Source organism: Sinohyriopsis cumingii, chromosome 15, assembly GCF_028554795.1.
Source record: "Sinohyriopsis cumingii isolate HCF-2022 chromosome 15, ASM2855479v2, whole genome shotgun sequence".
NCBI classification, from domain to species: domain Eukaryota; kingdom Metazoa; phylum Mollusca; class Bivalvia; order Unionida; family Unionidae; genus Sinohyriopsis; species Sinohyriopsis cumingii.
Window position 1 is genome coordinate 54,677,154 of NC_142975.1, and position 18,859 is coordinate 54,696,012.

The 18,859-nt window shown below is 33.5% G+C and overlaps 1 protein-coding gene across 3 annotated transcripts in view; it reads right to left on the minus strand.

Moving 5' to 3' along the window:
* The window catches only part of LOC149781823 (uncharacterized), a 236,258-nt gene that overhangs the window by 130,927 nt on the left and 86,472 nt on the right, over positions 1–18,859 (minus strand). For all 3 annotated transcript variants that reach the window (XM_089935998.1, XM_089935997.1, XM_089935999.1), the window contains exons 7-8: positions 13,109–13,275; positions 9,204–9,323 (exon numbers count right to left, since the gene is read on the minus strand). In XM_089935998.1, coding sequence (XP_089792124.1) covers positions 9,204–9,323; positions 13,109–13,275 — 287 coding nt within the window. The remainder of the gene's footprint in view (positions 1–9,203; positions 9,324–13,108; positions 13,276–18,859) is intronic.

Below are 18,859 nucleotides of genomic sequence, written 5' to 3' on the forward strand. Positions count from 1 at the left end.
AATTATGTGAATCTCCTGACTGGTAGGGTTTTTCTCCTGAGATGAAGTGTGTATCCCATCTATCCTGTCACTCACTGAATCTCCTACATACTCAAAATAATATTTGAAAAATCCAGTAATGAGATTTTTTTTCTTCACACCTGACTCTTGTGATCACATAAATGTGAACTGGCTCATAAGAGCATGACACTTGCAAGACAATAATCTAAAAGTAATAACTGGATTATACTAATTGGGATCAGTAGTAATTCAAGAAGGATTAATGGATTATGGTTGGATTAGTCATTTTTAAAGAGATCAGGTAGCATAAAACAGGATGGTTTGGCTTCAATATTTAAAGTTTTTCATGATAGCTAGCATGTGTATCTCCCAATGCAAAAACACCATAATCTAAACTGAAAAATTACAAGAAATTCAATAATATATAGAATCTGGAATTTCTATTATTCCAGTACAGTCAATTTAAAGAACATAATGACCCATATAGTACCAATCTTGAGACGTTCTGACATGGAGTCAGCAACCTGAATCTTTCCTATGAGCAGGAAACAATAAAACGTCATGCATTCACCTGAGTTGCATTACCATTGATACATTCCAGTGCAGATGCTGAAAGGACATTTTTTAATTTTTCTCATTAACAGGGCTGAGATGTCTAATAATTGGGGCTGAGTTCTCACTAAAATAGTGCTGTGATGTCTCATAATCAGTGCTGAGATGTCTCATAAACAGGGCTGAGATGTCTCATAAATAGAGCTGAGATGTCTCATAAACATGGCTGAGATGTCTCATTAACAGGGCTGAGATGTCTCATAAACAGGGCTGAGATGTCTCATAAACAGGGCTGAGATGTCTCATAACCAGTGCTGAGATGTCTCATAAACAGGGCTGAGATGTCTCATAAACATGGCTGAAATGTCTCATAAACATGGTTGAGACGTCTCATTAACAGGGCTGAGACATTTCATAAACAGGGCTAAGATGTCTCATAAACAGGTGCTAAGATGTCTCATAAACAGGGCTGAGATGTCTCATAAACAGGGCTGACATGTCTCTTAAATGGGGGCTAAGATGTCTCATAAACAGGGCTGAGATGTCTCATAAATGGGGGCTAAGATGTCTCAGGCTAAGTGGTAAGTGGTTCAAGTTGTCCTGTACCCAGATGTAAATATGTCATTTAGAAAGACTAGAAAAGCAGGAGAAAGAGAGTTTGATAGAATTCTTACCTTTACCTTATGCTACATTGAAAATATATATTTAATTACAAGATGTTGGCAAAAAAATTATTCATCAGAATTCAAAAAATTACTGCCTTTAAACACATTAACCCCTTGAGCTTTTTGTCATTTCGCCTGAAAATCGAGTAGGAAACACATTTTGAAAGCTGTTTCTGAATAAACTAGAAAACGCCAAATCACCAGTGATCTTTCAATAACATACTGCCTAGTTGTGTTAGAAACATCATTTTTCATTGGCTATTTGACTCGTGCATGAGCAGAAGGTAAAAGTTGGATTTTTTATTTTATTTTATTATTTTAAATTTATTTTTGCTAAACGGAGCCATTATGTTTGTATGGAGACCACTCTTTATTCCAAATGCCCATCTTATCCTACCTTTTGCAAAGGCTCATCTGTCTGCAGTTCATACCGGTTTGCTTTAGATCTGAGACCAAAAAGTCTAAAATCCAGACACAAAATTGGATTCCGACCACATGCGAATTTAGGGTAGAAAAAAGTCGGGTCCAAAAACTGAATTTTTTAATCTGTATTTTGTAGTGCAACTAGATATTCCAGATTATTTGGTATCATTGTAGAGATACATCTGTCTACCTTTCTATAATACCACCCACTTTAGTGTATCATGCATGACCATGACACTACAGAACTCGGCAGTAAACTACTACCTCCTGCCCCATTAAGTCGTCACTAGGGGTTAATGTGTTAAAGAAGTTGGAAACAGCATTTATTTCATGAAAGTTTATTAACATGAGCTTACATTTGAGGAAACATATTCCAAGACATCAGAATTATTTTAATACTGAATGATTTTAAATTTTAGATGAAACATATTCACAAGCTTCCCAACAGCTCAAAGTGTTGAATAAATTATGGAGTTCGATTTTACCTTATTACAAATAACAAAGGACTTGAAAAATAAAGATTATGCATTTGTCTTGTGTCATGGAAAATAAAATCAATTTAGAAGATACCAAATGCACTAGTCATTTTTGGTGTGGGGCTTATTATGACTTATCATGGCAGATGGAAACATCCAAAAGGTCTCTAACAATAAAAACCCAAAGAAGTTTACTGTCATTAAATATATATGAAGGCATTACAAAAATATCCACTCTTCTCTCTGCCCAGATAATTCATGTAATAATGGAAATTATTAATATTTTGTCTGAAAAATATTATTTACTGTGACAGTCATTGTGTCAATGCACCCGGCAAGTAAAAGCTTGTTGGAAAAAGTCCCAGTAAGTAAACCAGGCTACTTTATATCTTTGCTTGCCAATAATAAACACTTTTATGATGTTTCAGTGCCATCTTTCACAAATATAAAACTCAGGTTAGATTTCTGGTATGTTTTATTTTTGTTTGTAGAGCTATGCCAGTCTGTTTATCAAGTACATTTACAGTCACTAGTGACAAGTGTAAACCAGTCTAAAATTATTTAATTACCATACTTTCAAGTTCTGTAAACTCGAGGCAAGTTCCCAAACCATGAGAGGTATCATGTTGCTGATTCTGTTTGAGTGAAGTATTAAAAATTAAATTGTTTAAAGCCCAACAATTCTCAATCATCACCAGAAAAATATCAATGAATGTGACCCAAATGATAATAATGTATGCAAAATAGATGATTGGAAACAGTTCTAATACTAATTTTATTTCATATCATAAACAATGTCTTTGACAAAAGAATGTATCAGCAAAATGATATAAAGCTATTCATTTTGATCTTACTTCTGAAAATCTGGAAGATAACCCATATTTTTTTTCAAAAATGTTTGAAGTGACATGGTACTACAAATTCAAATAAGGAGATTGTTGTCCTAAATATGTAAATGATTTTAATCACTTAGAACAGTTCAGGAATTTCATTTATTGGACACTATTATCTGCAGTGCTACTCTAGGTAGAAACACTGAACCAGTCACTCCCCAAATGAAGTTATCCAGTTAAAATCAAATAATGAATCAAAGTGAGATGGCTAAACCTGTAAAGTTTGCAAATTATAGGGGCAATGCTGGCCCCTTTAACCCAAACAAATCTCAATTCATTTTAGCTTACTGGAAAAAGAAAAACAAAGATAATCACTATCAGATATTTTTAAAACTTTATATCAAACAAGTTATTTCACTTTACTGAGAACGTAAATTTTCTCCACTGAGTCTTTCGATATATAACACTGAGTATTCAAGAACTGTGGAACATGTCAGCTGTTTTATTGCTGCCAACTGACAATACCTTCAAGAAATCCATGACACAATATGAGTTATCAACATAGTATCATGGCAGTACAGTAGTCCCCCTCTTATAAGGCCACCCCTAATGCAGCAGGGAAGTGGCCTTATAATGCGGGTGGCCTTTCTAGAGGGGGATGACAAATGCAAATAGTAAATACATATGAAAAAAGTCACAAGTACATTTAATTTTAAATATTTAATATTTTGATTAAAAAATCACATGCATTATGTGAAATAAATGTAAAACAAACTTTGTCATCATTTTCAAAAGAATGCTATGAATAACCATTGATACAGTTTTAAAACTGTCTTTATAATTATGTTACAGTTCACATCATCTGTCACTTTGTTGGTAAGTCTAAAAAACAAACCAGTCTAGTCACATTAAAAATATCCATGCTGTCATATCCCCTGCATATATCGTTTAGTCTTTTGTTCCAATCTTCGACAACTTCATTATTAACATCAGCTGATTCGCCGCTAATGACAGAACACTTGATATTGTGTCGCACTTGAAATCTGTGCAACCACCCGTTACTTGCGGTAAAGTCGTCATATTCCAATTCAACTGACAAACTTTTTGCTTTATCTTGTCTTTCAAATCAGAATACAAACGTCTCCTGGCTCAAACAATCTTCCTTTCTCCGTCCATTTCACCTTTCCACTTCTGCAGAATTGTTTCATTATCTTTCACGATATTGTTTATCTTAGTCTTCCCGACGTTAGTTTTCTGCAAGGATCCTCGACGACCCACCCCCCACCCCTGTCAGTTGAATTACTTTCACGTTCTCCTCTAAACTGAGAATTTTTATTTTTCTCGATGACATGTTGATCTTTTTGCAGTAAGTTATTCATGTTGCCAACTACAATACTGATAAAACAATTTTGTATGCATCTAAACAAATTGCCGTGTGTTTTTAAAGGAAGTGATCTTGTCACATGATTCGCTAGTCACAGTCTGGTACCCTATTGTTTTTATACATTTCTTGAACTAAGTGAGAGAAGCCAAAACGGCTTCGATATGTACAGATTTGACCTCGCGGTTGCTAGGATTCATAATTTTGACAATTATTGTCAGTAGTAATAGCCACTGATTACCAAAGTGAACAAGCTCAACATCTTACTAAGGGAAGCCATAAAGGCTATTAAACCATTTTCCTGCTGACTTGGATATTGTACATCGATACTGCCACTTCTCAGCTGTTACTACTGTTCGATAATTGTAATCTTAACAATTATCAGAGTGACTAAACCGGACATCTTATGACAACACAGCAGTAAGGCTAATTGGATTACATGTACGTACCCTTTTGTATGGATTAAAATTTGAGTCTTTCTCGGTTTTTATGGAATAAATTTGGCTTCTCGTGAGGCGTAAATGATATAATATTAACCTTAGTGGTAAATGTACTTTACTCAACACTTCTTTCAGTAACAAAAACCTGACATCGGGAAACAGAAATCAGATTACTTAACACACATTATGAATAAAATACTGGTTCTGGATACATATTCAAATAAAATGCGGCCACTTGTGAGGGGTAAATTTTATAATTTTGCACTAATATGCTGGCCGCTGGTCGCGTTAGCCGGGTGCCCTTTCGCGAGGGGTACTTTTGAACACAAACTCATTGGTACCAACGGATTCTGGCCGTAAGGAGTGGGTGGCCGCTGGACAGGGGGGCCGTTCAAAAGGGGGACTACTGTACAGCTTTATGTTCAAATGCATGTTTTGAGCATGTGTAAAACATTCGTAAGTTAAGTTTAAACTGAATTGTTTTATTTTTTCATCGTGTTTACAAACTGTACTTGGTGTCTTGAAATTGTTTGTACAAATGAATGCAATCAAAACAATCTGGAAAATATTATGGGATATTTAGATTCATTATGATAACTGGTGTTCTCAAGTCTGCCAAAATAAACAGTACCAAAATAGATTTTTAACCACAACTCCAACAATCATGGCTGCCAAATTTTCCCTACACCAAAAATACTCAATTTAGTACTCCCTCATTATAAAGCTGTCCATGGAAGATATTGATGATAATGAATTAAAATGAGACTGCCTTATAATGAAGTACATATACATATAATTCTACTACTACTTAATACCCATTTTATAACAGGGACCATATAGTGAGGGAGTTCTGTGCATATTTCTATAATCTGAAAGTTAGATATATAAGTTTTGGGTTTTTTTCACGAAATAGCTGTGCAAATCTGCATATTATTATATACATTACACAGTATAAACATGTTCCATAGAAACACTCTTATAAGCCAAGTCCAACTGCAAAAAATCACAGGCCTGATCTGTTATCACATAATACAATGTCAAATCAAGGTCAAGGTTTGTTTGATCTGCTGATTAATTCTATCTTGTGGCAGATCTGAGTCTGTGCAGTTTACGCTGGACTTGACTTGTAAGCCAGTGTATATGCTATGTATCAATTGTAGAACATCTGGCACACAAAACCAATGTTTGGAAATATATGGCATGTATCAATGTTAGAGATCTGGTACACAGAACCATTGTCTAATTATACAAATTAATAAAAGAAAGGTAACTGTCAAGGCATGAATGTGTAACTGATTTAAAATGTTTTAGATATAGATACAATGAGGTGAGCAATGAGTTTCTTCTGGATGCATATACTGTGTATGTATGTATGTATGTATGTGTATATATATATATATATATATATATATATATATATATATATATATATATATATATATATATATATATATATGTATGTATGTATGTATGTATGTGTATATATATATATATATATATATATATATATATATATATATATATATATATATATATATATATATATATACAGTGGAACCCCGCTATAACGCGCCCCGCCATAACGCAAATTCGGATATAACGCGGTCGTAGCATGGCTCCCGAAATTTCCTATATTCATTCACACATGGAGAAAAAAATTTGGAGAAAAGTAAAAAAAAACAAAACAAGAAATTAACTTCATTTTGGGCATGAGATTAGTTGTGACTTTTAAAATAATATGATCGTGGCATGGTTCCTGAAATTTGAAATTCATTTACGTGTATTTTTATCGGACCGTGAAAATATTTGTTTAACGTACGAGAAATAGTGTGTAAAACGTTTATTATAATTTGGTGGAAGAATTCGCGTATGACTTTTAATAATAAACGATCGGAACTTAACAATTTATCCAGGTTCTTTAAGTGATTTTGGAGAAGTGATCGTGTATGAATTCTAAAATAATACGATATATATAACGTACGAGAAATAGTGTGTACAACGCTTGGCTTCTGAAATTTATCAATTTGAACAGGTTGTGGTGAAGCTCCGTATTCTACTCTAGAAGAGAAAACTGGTTTCATTAGGTTTTTGAATTGTTAAGCCGAAGTAAACATTATCGGAAGTGTTACTTATTACGGATCCATGAGTAAAGCCAGTAAATCGTCTTTGTGATTGTCTTCCATGAATTCTGTATACAGTCGTTGCTCAAACAATAGCCGACATGGGCTTCTTATTTAACTGCAATCACAGCCAAGCAGCAGACAAAGATGTGGTTGATACAAGAGTCGCACAATTTAATAAACATCAAAGGACGAAAGCCGCCAACATGTATGCTGTGCTTGGCGGTGTGATCAAACAACAAACAGTTGAAAGTAAATAATATCCACTTTATTATCTGTAAATTAAAAGGGTATGAAATTGTACATCCATTCAGCTTAATTTTGTTTTATATAAAAAGTGATTCGTAACCATTGCAGACCTTCATTACTTAGTTATTGAGCTTTATCTGTGTACGTTGTTTGCTTATATAAAAAAATATTTTACTGTTATGGAAAAGCAAGTTCAAAAACGCAAGTCGTTTTCTGCTAAAGAGAAACTGTATGCCCTAGATCAACTAAAGAAGGGCAAACAACAAACTCAGCTTGCCAGAGATCTAGGAATCAGCGAGTCCACTTTGCGAGGGTGGAAAACAGATGAAGGAAAGCTCCGTAGTCTACCCAACATTCTTGAAGAGGAAACTGGTTTACAGCGTAAAAGGGTTAAGTTAGCTAATGACAATGTCCTAGATTCAGCTTTGTACCAATGGTTTGTACAAGCTCGCTCAGAAGGTGTTCCAATTTCTGGCCCAATTCTGAAAGCCCAAGCAGAGAAATTTGATCGCTGTATCAATGGAGATGATTCCAAATTTAAGGCGAGTAATGGCTGGCTAGACAGATTCAAGAAAAGGCACGCTATCAGCCAAGTTCTTGTGTCTGGGGAAATCCGCTCCGCTGACAAAGAGGCTGCCAATTCCTACCCGATTGGGCTTAAAAAGTTGCTGGAGGACGGTTGCTACACAGCCGACCAAGTTTACAACTGCGATGAGACTGGTTTATGTTATAAAATGTTACCCGATCGCACCCTTGCAACCAAGACTGACAGTCACAAACGAGAAGGTTTCAAGAAGAGGAAGGACAGAGTGACTCTCTTATTTTGTGTTAACAAGTCTGGCAGCCACAAAGTCAGACCTCTGATGATTGGAAAATCGAAAGCTCCCAGATGTTTTCATCATGTAAATATGAAGGCACATCCATTTCAGTACACTAACAGCAAGAATGCTTGGATGAATAGCTCCATATTTGACGACTGGTTTCACAAAACATTCGTTCCAGATGTTCGGGCTCATTTACGAAAACTCAAGCTGGAGGAAAAAGCTCTCCTCCTGCTGGATAATTGCCCTGCCCACCCCCCAGCGGAAAATCTTGTCAGCAGTGATGGCAAGATCAAAGTTTCGTACCTCCCGAAAAACACTACGTCAGAAATCCAGCCACTTGACCAAGGCATAATTTCCGTATTTAAACAAAATTATCGCCGTGAAATGATAAAGGGAATGGTAGCAGATAATAACGCATCCGTCGACACATCATTGGCATTACTCAACTTAAAAGAAGTATTAATTTAGCAGTTTTCACATGTTTCTTTTGATGTTCACAAAATCTGAAATAAAAGTTATTTGCATGCTGAAATCATGCGTTGATTGTTAATTATTCTTGCAGTTGTCGCATATGATAAAATTTTAGCGGTATGAAATTTGTACAGACACCGTATGTAGACCCGGGAATAGCAGCATGCAATGACCGTATGATATCAGACGGCAAGTAAATGGTTTCAATATTTTGTTCATCCTTTATATTACACTACGAATTCAGACTATTACAAAATTATTGAATATTTTAAATCTGTACAATTTTCAATGAAATTACATCCATTATGGATGAACTGCATGCTACGACGGCACGGTAGCATACGGTGTTGATACACTTTTCATGATATAGCGATAGTCTGGTATTATCGGTCAATCTGTATTATCGTTCAAACAAATAAAAATTAGTAAATGTTTTTAATGCACAGTAATAACCTATAAATATATTAGCCTTCGATTATTTTGAATATATCTTAATTAATGCATTCCAGTTAATATTCATCTGATGATAAGCCGACTTTTGATCATTGTACATGTATACACGTATATGTTCTCGGAAAAAAAGTTAAATATTGTAAAACCCCGCATTAACGCGACCCCGCTTTTAACGCGATCCGATTTTATGGACCCCGATCATCGCGTTATAGCGGGGTTCCACTGTATATATATATAGATATATATAGTGTCTCAGCATGGCAACAGAAACCTCAATCTCTCCTCCCTGCCCCCTTTGTCTGATCCCTTGGTGTACCTCTGTATCTTCCAATTGTTGCTCTGACTCCTCGAGTTCCGCCTTCAAACTTCGGTTCTTCATCTGAAGCTGCTGAGTTTTCATCTGGGCCTCTTCAACCTCTGCTTCCAGTTTGGTAATCTAGTCAATTTATTGTAAGCATGATCATTGTTTTTACATCAATATTATCATCATCATCATTAATATTATTATCATCATCATCATCATCTTTATTATTCATCATCATCATAATCATCATTATTATTATTACCAAAAATAAAATAACCATAACCTCTGTCATTGGTCTCAACCTGGAATTTTAAAATTAAAGCCGGGTCAGATACTGCTGAACTACTTTATTTACTCATGCATTACACACACCATAAAGTTAACAGTATAATCCCAAATCTGCCGTCACATAATTTGATGGCAGATCAGGGGTTTTATGTTATTTGCTGTACTTATTTTTCCTAACAAGCAATATGCAGGTTTCATGCTTCTAAATAAAGTTGGCAAAACAGTGACACAAGTTAAATTTTGCTTCAGCATGCCAGGAAAGTGAAGCTGACTTCATCTGACCACAAAATAGTGCCTACATCCCAACCCCTTTCCATTTTATCACTGATAATGGACCAAAATATGTCAATCTCATAAGGGATTTTAGTTTTAGAACATGCTGTTTAATGGCTTAAAACCATAGAAACATGCTTTAAAATCAACTTTGGTTCTGATTTAGCTGCCATTGGTGCCCTGATGTGTGCACCAAGTTATGATGTTAACACCAAATCATACCAAAGTGAGACTTGGGGAAGTTAGTGAAATTACAAGTCTAAAAATCCCAAAACCAAAAAATGAATTGTTAAAGAAGTTATGAGACCAAAAACATTTGAAGAATTTAACAAATTTATCCAAAGTTTCATCTGAAAAACATAATGGAATTAGATGATTTGACTTTAACATCTATAAGTCACCTATTTTTTGGAAAAGTTCCCTATTTAGGTGATGTATTATTTATTTTTGGGGTTGCCATGTAATGTTAATAATGAAGTTATCAAGCGCAGTTATTTAGACCATAGTAAAAGTATGAGGAGTATTTTGTAGTTATTTAGACTATAGAAAAAGTATGAGGAGTATTTTGTAGTTATTTAGACCATAGTAAAAGTATGAGTACTTTGTAGTTATTTAGACCATAGTAAAAGTATGAGGAGTACTTTGTAGTTATTTAGACCACAGTAGAAGTATGAGGAGTATTTTGTAGTTATTTTGACCATGAAAAAAGTATGAGTACTCTGTAGTTATTTAGACTATAGAAAAAGTATGAGAAGTATTTTGTAGTTATTTAGACCTTAGTAAAAGTATGAGGAGTATTTTGTAGTTATTTAGACCATGAAAAAAGTATGAGTACTCTGTAGTTATTTAGACTATAGAAAAAGTATGAGGAGTATTTTGTAGTTATTTAGACCTTAGTAAAAGTATGAGGAGTATTTTGTAGTTATTTAGACCATGAAAAAAGTATGAGTACTCTGTAGTTATTTAGACTATAGAAAAAGTATGAGAAGTATTTTGTAGTTATTTAGACCATAGTAAAAGTATGAGTACTTTGTAGTTATTTAGACCATAGTAAAAGTATGAGGAGTATTTTTTAGTTATTTAGACCATAGAATAAGTATCAGAAGCACTTTGTGGTTATTTTGACCATAGAAAAAGTATGAGGAGTACTTTGTAGTTATTTAGACCATAGAAAAAGTATGAGTACTTTGTAGTTATTTAGACCATAGAAAATGTATGAGTACTTTGTAGTTATTTAGACCATAGAAAAAGCATGAGTACTTTGTAGTTATTTAGACCATAGAAAAAGTATGAGGAGTACTTTGTAGTTATTTAGACCATAGAAAAAGCATGAGTATTTTGTATTATTTAGACCACAGAAAAAGTATGAGGAGTATTTTGTAGTTATTCAGATGTAAGAAAAGTATGAGAAGTATTTTGTAGTTATTCAGACATAAGAAAACGAATGGAGTACTTTGCTGTTATTCAGACATAAGAATAATACAAGGAATATTTTGCAGTTATTCAGACTTAAGAAAAAGTATGAAGAGTATTTGGGGGTCATATTTTAATATTATCTGACTTCCGAAACAAACAAATACCAGTTGTAGATGAACCTATTTTGCACATTATACAATTTTACATCATTCTAACTTCCCGATCTTCCCTTCTTGTTGCTATTAAGGCAGTAAGGGTAAACCACTTCTCCCAAGCACAACCCCTAAATATGGACACTGATCAGATGGAACATTCTGCAAAAGCAGATCTGTCTATATCCTGACTGCAGCTAGATGCATGATATGTAAAGGTATGAATAAAGTGATGTATTACATGGGGAGGAGGAGGAGGCAATGCAATCAAAGATCGTACATGGGACCTCTTAAACCAAAGCAAGGTACTCATAGCAAAAGAAAGAAAGGTCCAAACAAACTAGTCATGTAGCATGATGTCCCACCCAGTCAAATTATCCTGACACTAGACCGACCAGTCCTAACACTAACCTCTTCATGCTGAGCACGAAGCGAGGCAGCTGTTAGTACCATTTCTGTAAGTCTTTGGTATGACTCGACTGGGGATCGAACCCACAACCTCCTGCATAGTTTTACCATGATTGATTAATTTGTAAACGCATAAAGCTGACCTAGTTCCTGACCTTAATTCAAAATTAGTAACAGTCACATGAAAAAGATCTTTTTAAATTTATTTTTATTATGGGAATAATAAGGCTGAAATCAGGGCTGTGTTGGATACATGACCCTCGACTTGTAAACAGTTTTTGTGAAGTAAACAACTTTTTTTTTTTTTAAATTCTTGGAGTAAAATGATTGGTTTTCATCAGGGCCATATTTTGAGTATGTGATGTAAACATGATCATGTAACCCTCATACAGGCACCCATTCTGCGCCTCAGAATTACTGTATAACCATTGTTTCAGAGAAATAATCTCAGTCTGGGCTTAAAACAGTTGGTGTCAAGGTGTTCTTTTGTGGTGTCAGTTTGGAGTTATTTTAATGTTTATTCAAATTATTTGGATTCAAAAGGATTATTTCTTTTTTTCCTGGAAATTTATGTGTGCTCATACTGAATTCTTGAACAAAGACATTTCTTAAAATTTTTATTTGGATTTCCAACAATGGAGTGTTATTTTTTTGTGTTTCTACAAGGAACTGTAGATAACACTGTACCAGATACAGCATACGTCATCGCCTTCCATCTTGGATTCTTCGTCAGGACTCAAACTTGAAGTCATTAGAACATTTCATTATTAGGACTTCTAAAATTTTATTCATGGATTATTCTTGGGTTATTTTTGGATTTAATTCTTAAAACCATAAGTTCCTATTTTTTCACTTTTTACAGTATTTTTCCTGGGAAATAAATAATTTGTTAAATTTTTCAAAGCTTGTTGTTTTCACTCTTTCTTATCTTACTGTTTATTCAAGATTAAACATGTAATATAAGAATTTTTTTTATTACTTTCCTTTATCTTTTTAAAATCAACTTTTCCATGGGTACTGAAGCTTATCTTAAGATCAAATGTCTTAGACTATAGTTTTCATTTTTCTTTTATACAAGGATAAAAACAACATTTTATTTGACCAATAGAATTCTACCAAACTGATTTATCTGACCAACAGAATTCTACTAAACTGATTTATCTGACAAATTGATATCTACCAAACTGAATGATGTGACCAATAGAATTCTACCAAACTGAATTTTTTGACCAATAAAATTCTACCAAACTGAATTATTTGACTAATAAATTTCTACCAAACTGAATTATTTGACAATTAGAATTCTACCAAACTGAATTATATGTATGGTAATAAAGTTTTTGAAAAATCCAAATGCAGCTAAACAAAATTATCAATTACCTTTTCCTGTAGTTCTTTTTTTTCGTTATCTTGGTTTCTAATTGTTGCCTTGTAGCCAAGGATTTCTCCTTCAAGTTTGGTTTTCTCTGAAATTATCTGTCGCAGTGCAACATCACTGGGAGAGCGGCACAGAGGACTTGGCGATCTGCCTCTTGTACTTCTAACATCTTTGTGAAGGAAGAGAGACAACTTAAAATTAAACTGTTATTTGATTAGAAATTATAACAATTTTGTTAAGTATCCTTGCATCCACTAAGAAGATTTTGAGACACAAAAATGCCTTACGTAATCCATTACATAAATATTTTATGGTAACAGTCAATAGAACATTCAAGAAAGATCAAGAATGACAGTACAGTTATGGAACACTACAAGGCTGGTATAGGGTCTGATCAGTAAATCCTAAGTTTTTTAATAAATGGTCAGAAGTGTTTATGATCACACCAACTATTTGTCCTATTTTGTGTGCTATTTCAATGAAAGGAGACATCTGAATAGAATCTGCAGTAAAACCACACTGAATGTCCCCATTCCTTTGTTAGTTATTCCTTCAGTCCTACATTTCCTGAGGGGATAGGGTGAATAAAAATCAATTATCTGATTGAGACAATACAATAATCTGATTAAGAGAAATCAATTAACTGATTAAGAAAATTCAATGGTCTGATTAAGAAAAATCAATTATGTGATTAAGAAAATTCAATGCTGTGATTAGGACAATTAAATGGTCTGATTAAGACAATTACATGGTCTGATTAAAACAATTCAATCGTCTGAATAATGAAAAATCAAGTATGTGATTAAGAAAATTCAATGGATTGATTAAGGAAGATAAATTATGTGATTAAGTCAATTCAATGGTCTGATTAAGAAAAATCAATTATCTGATTGAGACAATACAATAGTCTGATTAAGACAATTCAATGGTCTGATTAAGACAATACAATAGTCTGATTAAGAAAAATCAAGTATGTGATTAAGACAATTCAATTGTCTGATAAAGAAAAATCAATTATCTGATTGAGACAATACAATAGTGTGATTAAGAAAAATCAATTATGTGATTAAACAATTAAATGGTCTGATTAAGAAAAATCAATTATCTGATTAAGACAATACAATAGTCTGATTAAGAAAAATCATTTATGTGATTAAGACAATTCAGTGGTCTGATTAAGAAAAATCAATTATCTGAGTGAAACAATACAATAGTCTGATTGAGAAAAATCAATTATGTGATTAAACAATTAAATGGTCTGATTACGACAAATCAATTATCTGATCAACACAATTAAATGGTCTGATTACAACAAATCAATTATTTGATAACAGCAATTCAATGGTCTGATCATGAGAAAAGTCAGGATAAATAAAATATAGACATCAATATGTGATCTCAGTCAGTAGTAACTTAAACACTGTCATGACAATGTCTACTTGGAAACAAAATTCAGACACTTTCAATCTATTATTGGCCATTTCAAAGGATACACAGAACAGTAAGACATTAACTGTATAATAATGTACAAGACTTTTTACAACACTTAATCACATGCATAGTGTAGAATTTTACAAAAATAACCTGTCTTGAGAACACAAATATGGCCATTAAACACATGTAATGTTTTAACACCAGATAAAATCTATATGAACAGTATTTTATACACTATAAAAAATAAAACCAGTCCAAAAATTTAAGATAGATAATATATGAGAAACATTTACCTTAAGGGAAAAACCTTAACATTAACTGACAGTCCATCCAGTAAAATATAAATAACTGTTCAAAAGACATAATCCATGTTAGTACTTGTCCTTATATTTGAAAACTGACCTCTGTAAAGGGTTTTAAATTACATGCTTTTTCATATGTAGTGCCTTTAGTTCAAACCTGTAGAAATGGTTATTTTATCTCATACACAAAGAAAAGTAAACTTAGTTACAAGTAGAACAAAAGTCCAAAGGAACCTTATTAGAACCCAGGTAAGTGGGTCAACTCATTAATTCTGCTGAAGGTGGTCGAATTCTGTAAAGCAATTTTTGAGAAAAAATGAACGTTTTTCTGTTTTTCATAATAACAGCCATATCTGATGGTGGGTCATCATCATTTGTAATAAGATAAAGCCCTTCATGCCAGCCTGTCTGTCTGTCTGTCAACTATAATCATCATTTTGCATGGTTGTGAGATGAAGTTGTTTATGGGATTGTCTATTTTTAGTAACAGTGGCCATATTTTAAAGTGAATCAGCATCTTTGTATAAACTTGTATGGCCTTCATTTCAGAAGCCTTTCTGTCAGATTTAAGCAAATTTTGCAAAACAGTTTCTGAAAAGAAGTTTCTTGAAGATTTTTCTATTTTTAGTAAAGGTCATCCACATATAATTCTGTATTGGGATCTTTGGAAAAAATTGAAAAACCTAATGTTATGATGCTTCTTTCAAATTTGGTTTCATTCTGTTGATTGGTCAAATTTGGTAACATTCTGTTGATTGGTCAAATTTGGTAACATTCTTTTGATTGGTCAAATTTGGTAACATTCTTTTGATTGGATTTTAATAAATCATTTTATTAATAGCAGCCATATTTGATGGCAGATTAGCATCCTTTTGTACATACTCAAAATCTCTCTTTTGCAGGATGCATTCTTTTCTGTTTTTAATAATAGTGTCTGTATCATTGTATCAATTAGGGTTCAAATCTATATCCTGTTTACTGAAGGGTCAGTTACTATCAGCTGTTTATGCTAAACTGGTGTGTAATAGGTCATCTTTTTACTAAATTATCAGTTGTAACCAGTTGTTCAAGTTGTTTATGTTGGAGTCTAAATTAAGAAGAACTGGTCACATGACTGTATCATGACATGGTCATCACCTACTTGTTGAAGGGTCAGTTGTTACCACTTGTTCAAACTGTTGACATTGGTATGTAATGGGCAATAAAATATGAGAACATTACCATAAATGTTAAGTCCTGTCCCACTGAAAATTGCTCAGACCCAGATCTGTCACTGCATCATGGACTAGCAGATCTGGATCTATGCAACTTGAATAAACAAACATATACCCTGCATTATTGCAATGGCAAGTCTGGGTCTATGCAACTTGAATAAACAAACATAGACCCTACATTATTGCAATGGCAAGTCTGGGTCTATGCAACTTGAATAAACAAACATAGACCCTGCATTATTGCAATGGCAAGTCTGGGTCTATGCAACTTGAATAAACAAACATAGACCCTGCATTATTGCAATGGCAAGTCTGGGTCTATGCAACTTGAATAAACAAACATAGACCCTGCATTATTGCAATGGCAAGTCTGGGTCTATGCAACCTGAATAAACAAACATAGACCCTGCATTATTGCAATGGCAAGTATGGATCTATGCAACTTGAATAAACAAACAAAGACCCTGCATTATTGCAATGGCAAGTCTGGGTCTATGCAACTTAAATAAACAAACATAGACCCTGCATTATTGCAATGGCAAGTCTGGGTCTATGCAACTTGAATAAACAAACAAAGACCCTGCATTATTGCAATGGCAAGTATGGGTCTATGATGTCATCAGATAGACCAGACTTATGAGTGAATATATACAGTAAATATAAAATGCTACAATTGCCATGAATTCAAGGAATATCATATGTTAGGTGTTCTTTGTGGACATAGGGCTGCAATGATAGAAACAAATTAATGGTAGAAGTAGAGTGTAAAAACTCTGTCTCAGTGACCTACATATGAACTGGTAGGATTGAACTCCTCAGGATACATGCAAACATCAAGGTTCATTGCTGCATTGGCAACAGTGTTTGAGATGGAACCAACACAATATTAACGTTGCCACTGAAGCATAATAAGTCCATGAACTTATCAGATTAAGAGATTTTAATTACATGTATTACATCAACTAGTTCTTGGACACTTATGTCATGACGGGCAAAAGATACTAGGCTGCACTTATCTGCTATTATTAATATATGTTAGAAGATAAATAAATATGGGAGGTCTTAGTACCAACTGTTTTTGCACAACATATAACCTATTTGCTCTATTGCTAAGGTTCCAAGGAATCCAGAATCAAAACTTTACTTTTAATAACAACATATTAAAAAAACTTTGTGTGTGAAATGTTAACAAATAAACAACTGCATGTACTTAGCTTTTCAAAAGTCTCTCAGCATACTGTAAACTCAAGCTATAACGAAACCCAATGGAGCCCAGATATCAGTATTATATCAGTATTTGGTATACTCCACTTGTAAGAAAACCCAATGGACCCTAGATATCAGTGTTATGTTAGTATACAGTATATTCCAGATGTAACAAAACCCAATGGACCCCCACATACCAGTATTATATCAGTATTTGGTATACTCCACTTGTAAGAAAACCCAAATGGACTCCATATATCAGGGTTATATTAGTATAAAGTATACTCCAATTTGAATGAAACCCAATGGACACAAGATATCAGTGTTGTATCAGTACATGGTATACTCCAGTTGTAACAAAACCCAATGAACCCCAGGTATCAATATTATATCAGTATACAGTATACTCCAGTCGTAACAAAACCCAATGGACACCCAGATATCAATATTATATCATTATACAGTATATTCCAGATGTAGCAAAACCCAATGGACCCCAGATATCAGTGTTATATCAGTATTTGGTATACTCCACTTGTAATAAAACCCAATGGACCCCAGATATCAGTGTTATATCAGTGTATGGTATACTCTAGTTGTAACAAAACCTAATGGACCCCATATATCAGTGTTATATCAGTATACAGTATATTCCAGATGTAACAAAACCCAATGGACTCCAGATATCAATGCTATATCAGTATACAGTATATTCCAGATGTAGCAAAACCCATATCAATGCTATATCAGTATACGGTATATTCCAGATGTAGCAAAACCCATATCAGTGCTATATCAGAACTTTGTTACAGATCAGGTACAGCATATTTTTGTTTACTGGTCAATATTCAACTGCTTTTGTGAAACAGTTCTTTAGGTATGCTTTCACAAATGAATTAGGATCTGACATTACAAGCATTACAGTGTTCAAAATATGCCTAAAAAAAGAATTATTTGTCATGAAAATTGGAATACGACAGAAGTGATCATAGTGGCACAATATGAGAACAAAAACGGAAATAATTTTACACGCAGCTATGTGAGTGTACTTTAAATATCTGATATTTCTGATTTGATTATCAAAGGAATTTACTGCACTTTATTCAACTAGGGATGAATCCCCATCACCCTTGAAAATCTTTTAATGTTATATTACTATAAATGAGTATGGAAATAGGCTGAAAAATCATTATCTAAGCTATAAGAGTGTTTGTGGATAATTCTAACAGAAAAAAGAAAATTACAAAGAATGTACATAATAATAAAAACAGTCTATAAAAAGAAAACCATGTCCGCAATTAAGAATTTTTCCATCTCCAATGCAATTTTTAAACTATCCCACTTCCACTACATCAACCCAATGAACTATAAAAAGATTTGCCAACTTCCTAACATAAAATCTACTTTCGAAGTAAAATAAAACTGTCAACCAAAATCAAACCAAAATCCAACTTACTTAAGTCCCTTGGAGAAACCAGTGAGGTGATCATTGCACTGTATGCCTCTAATTTATACAGAGAAGAAGTTGAAATTACTATGATAACAAATTTTATATTTGATGTAATACTGCATTACGTGCTTAAAAAATATTATTTGG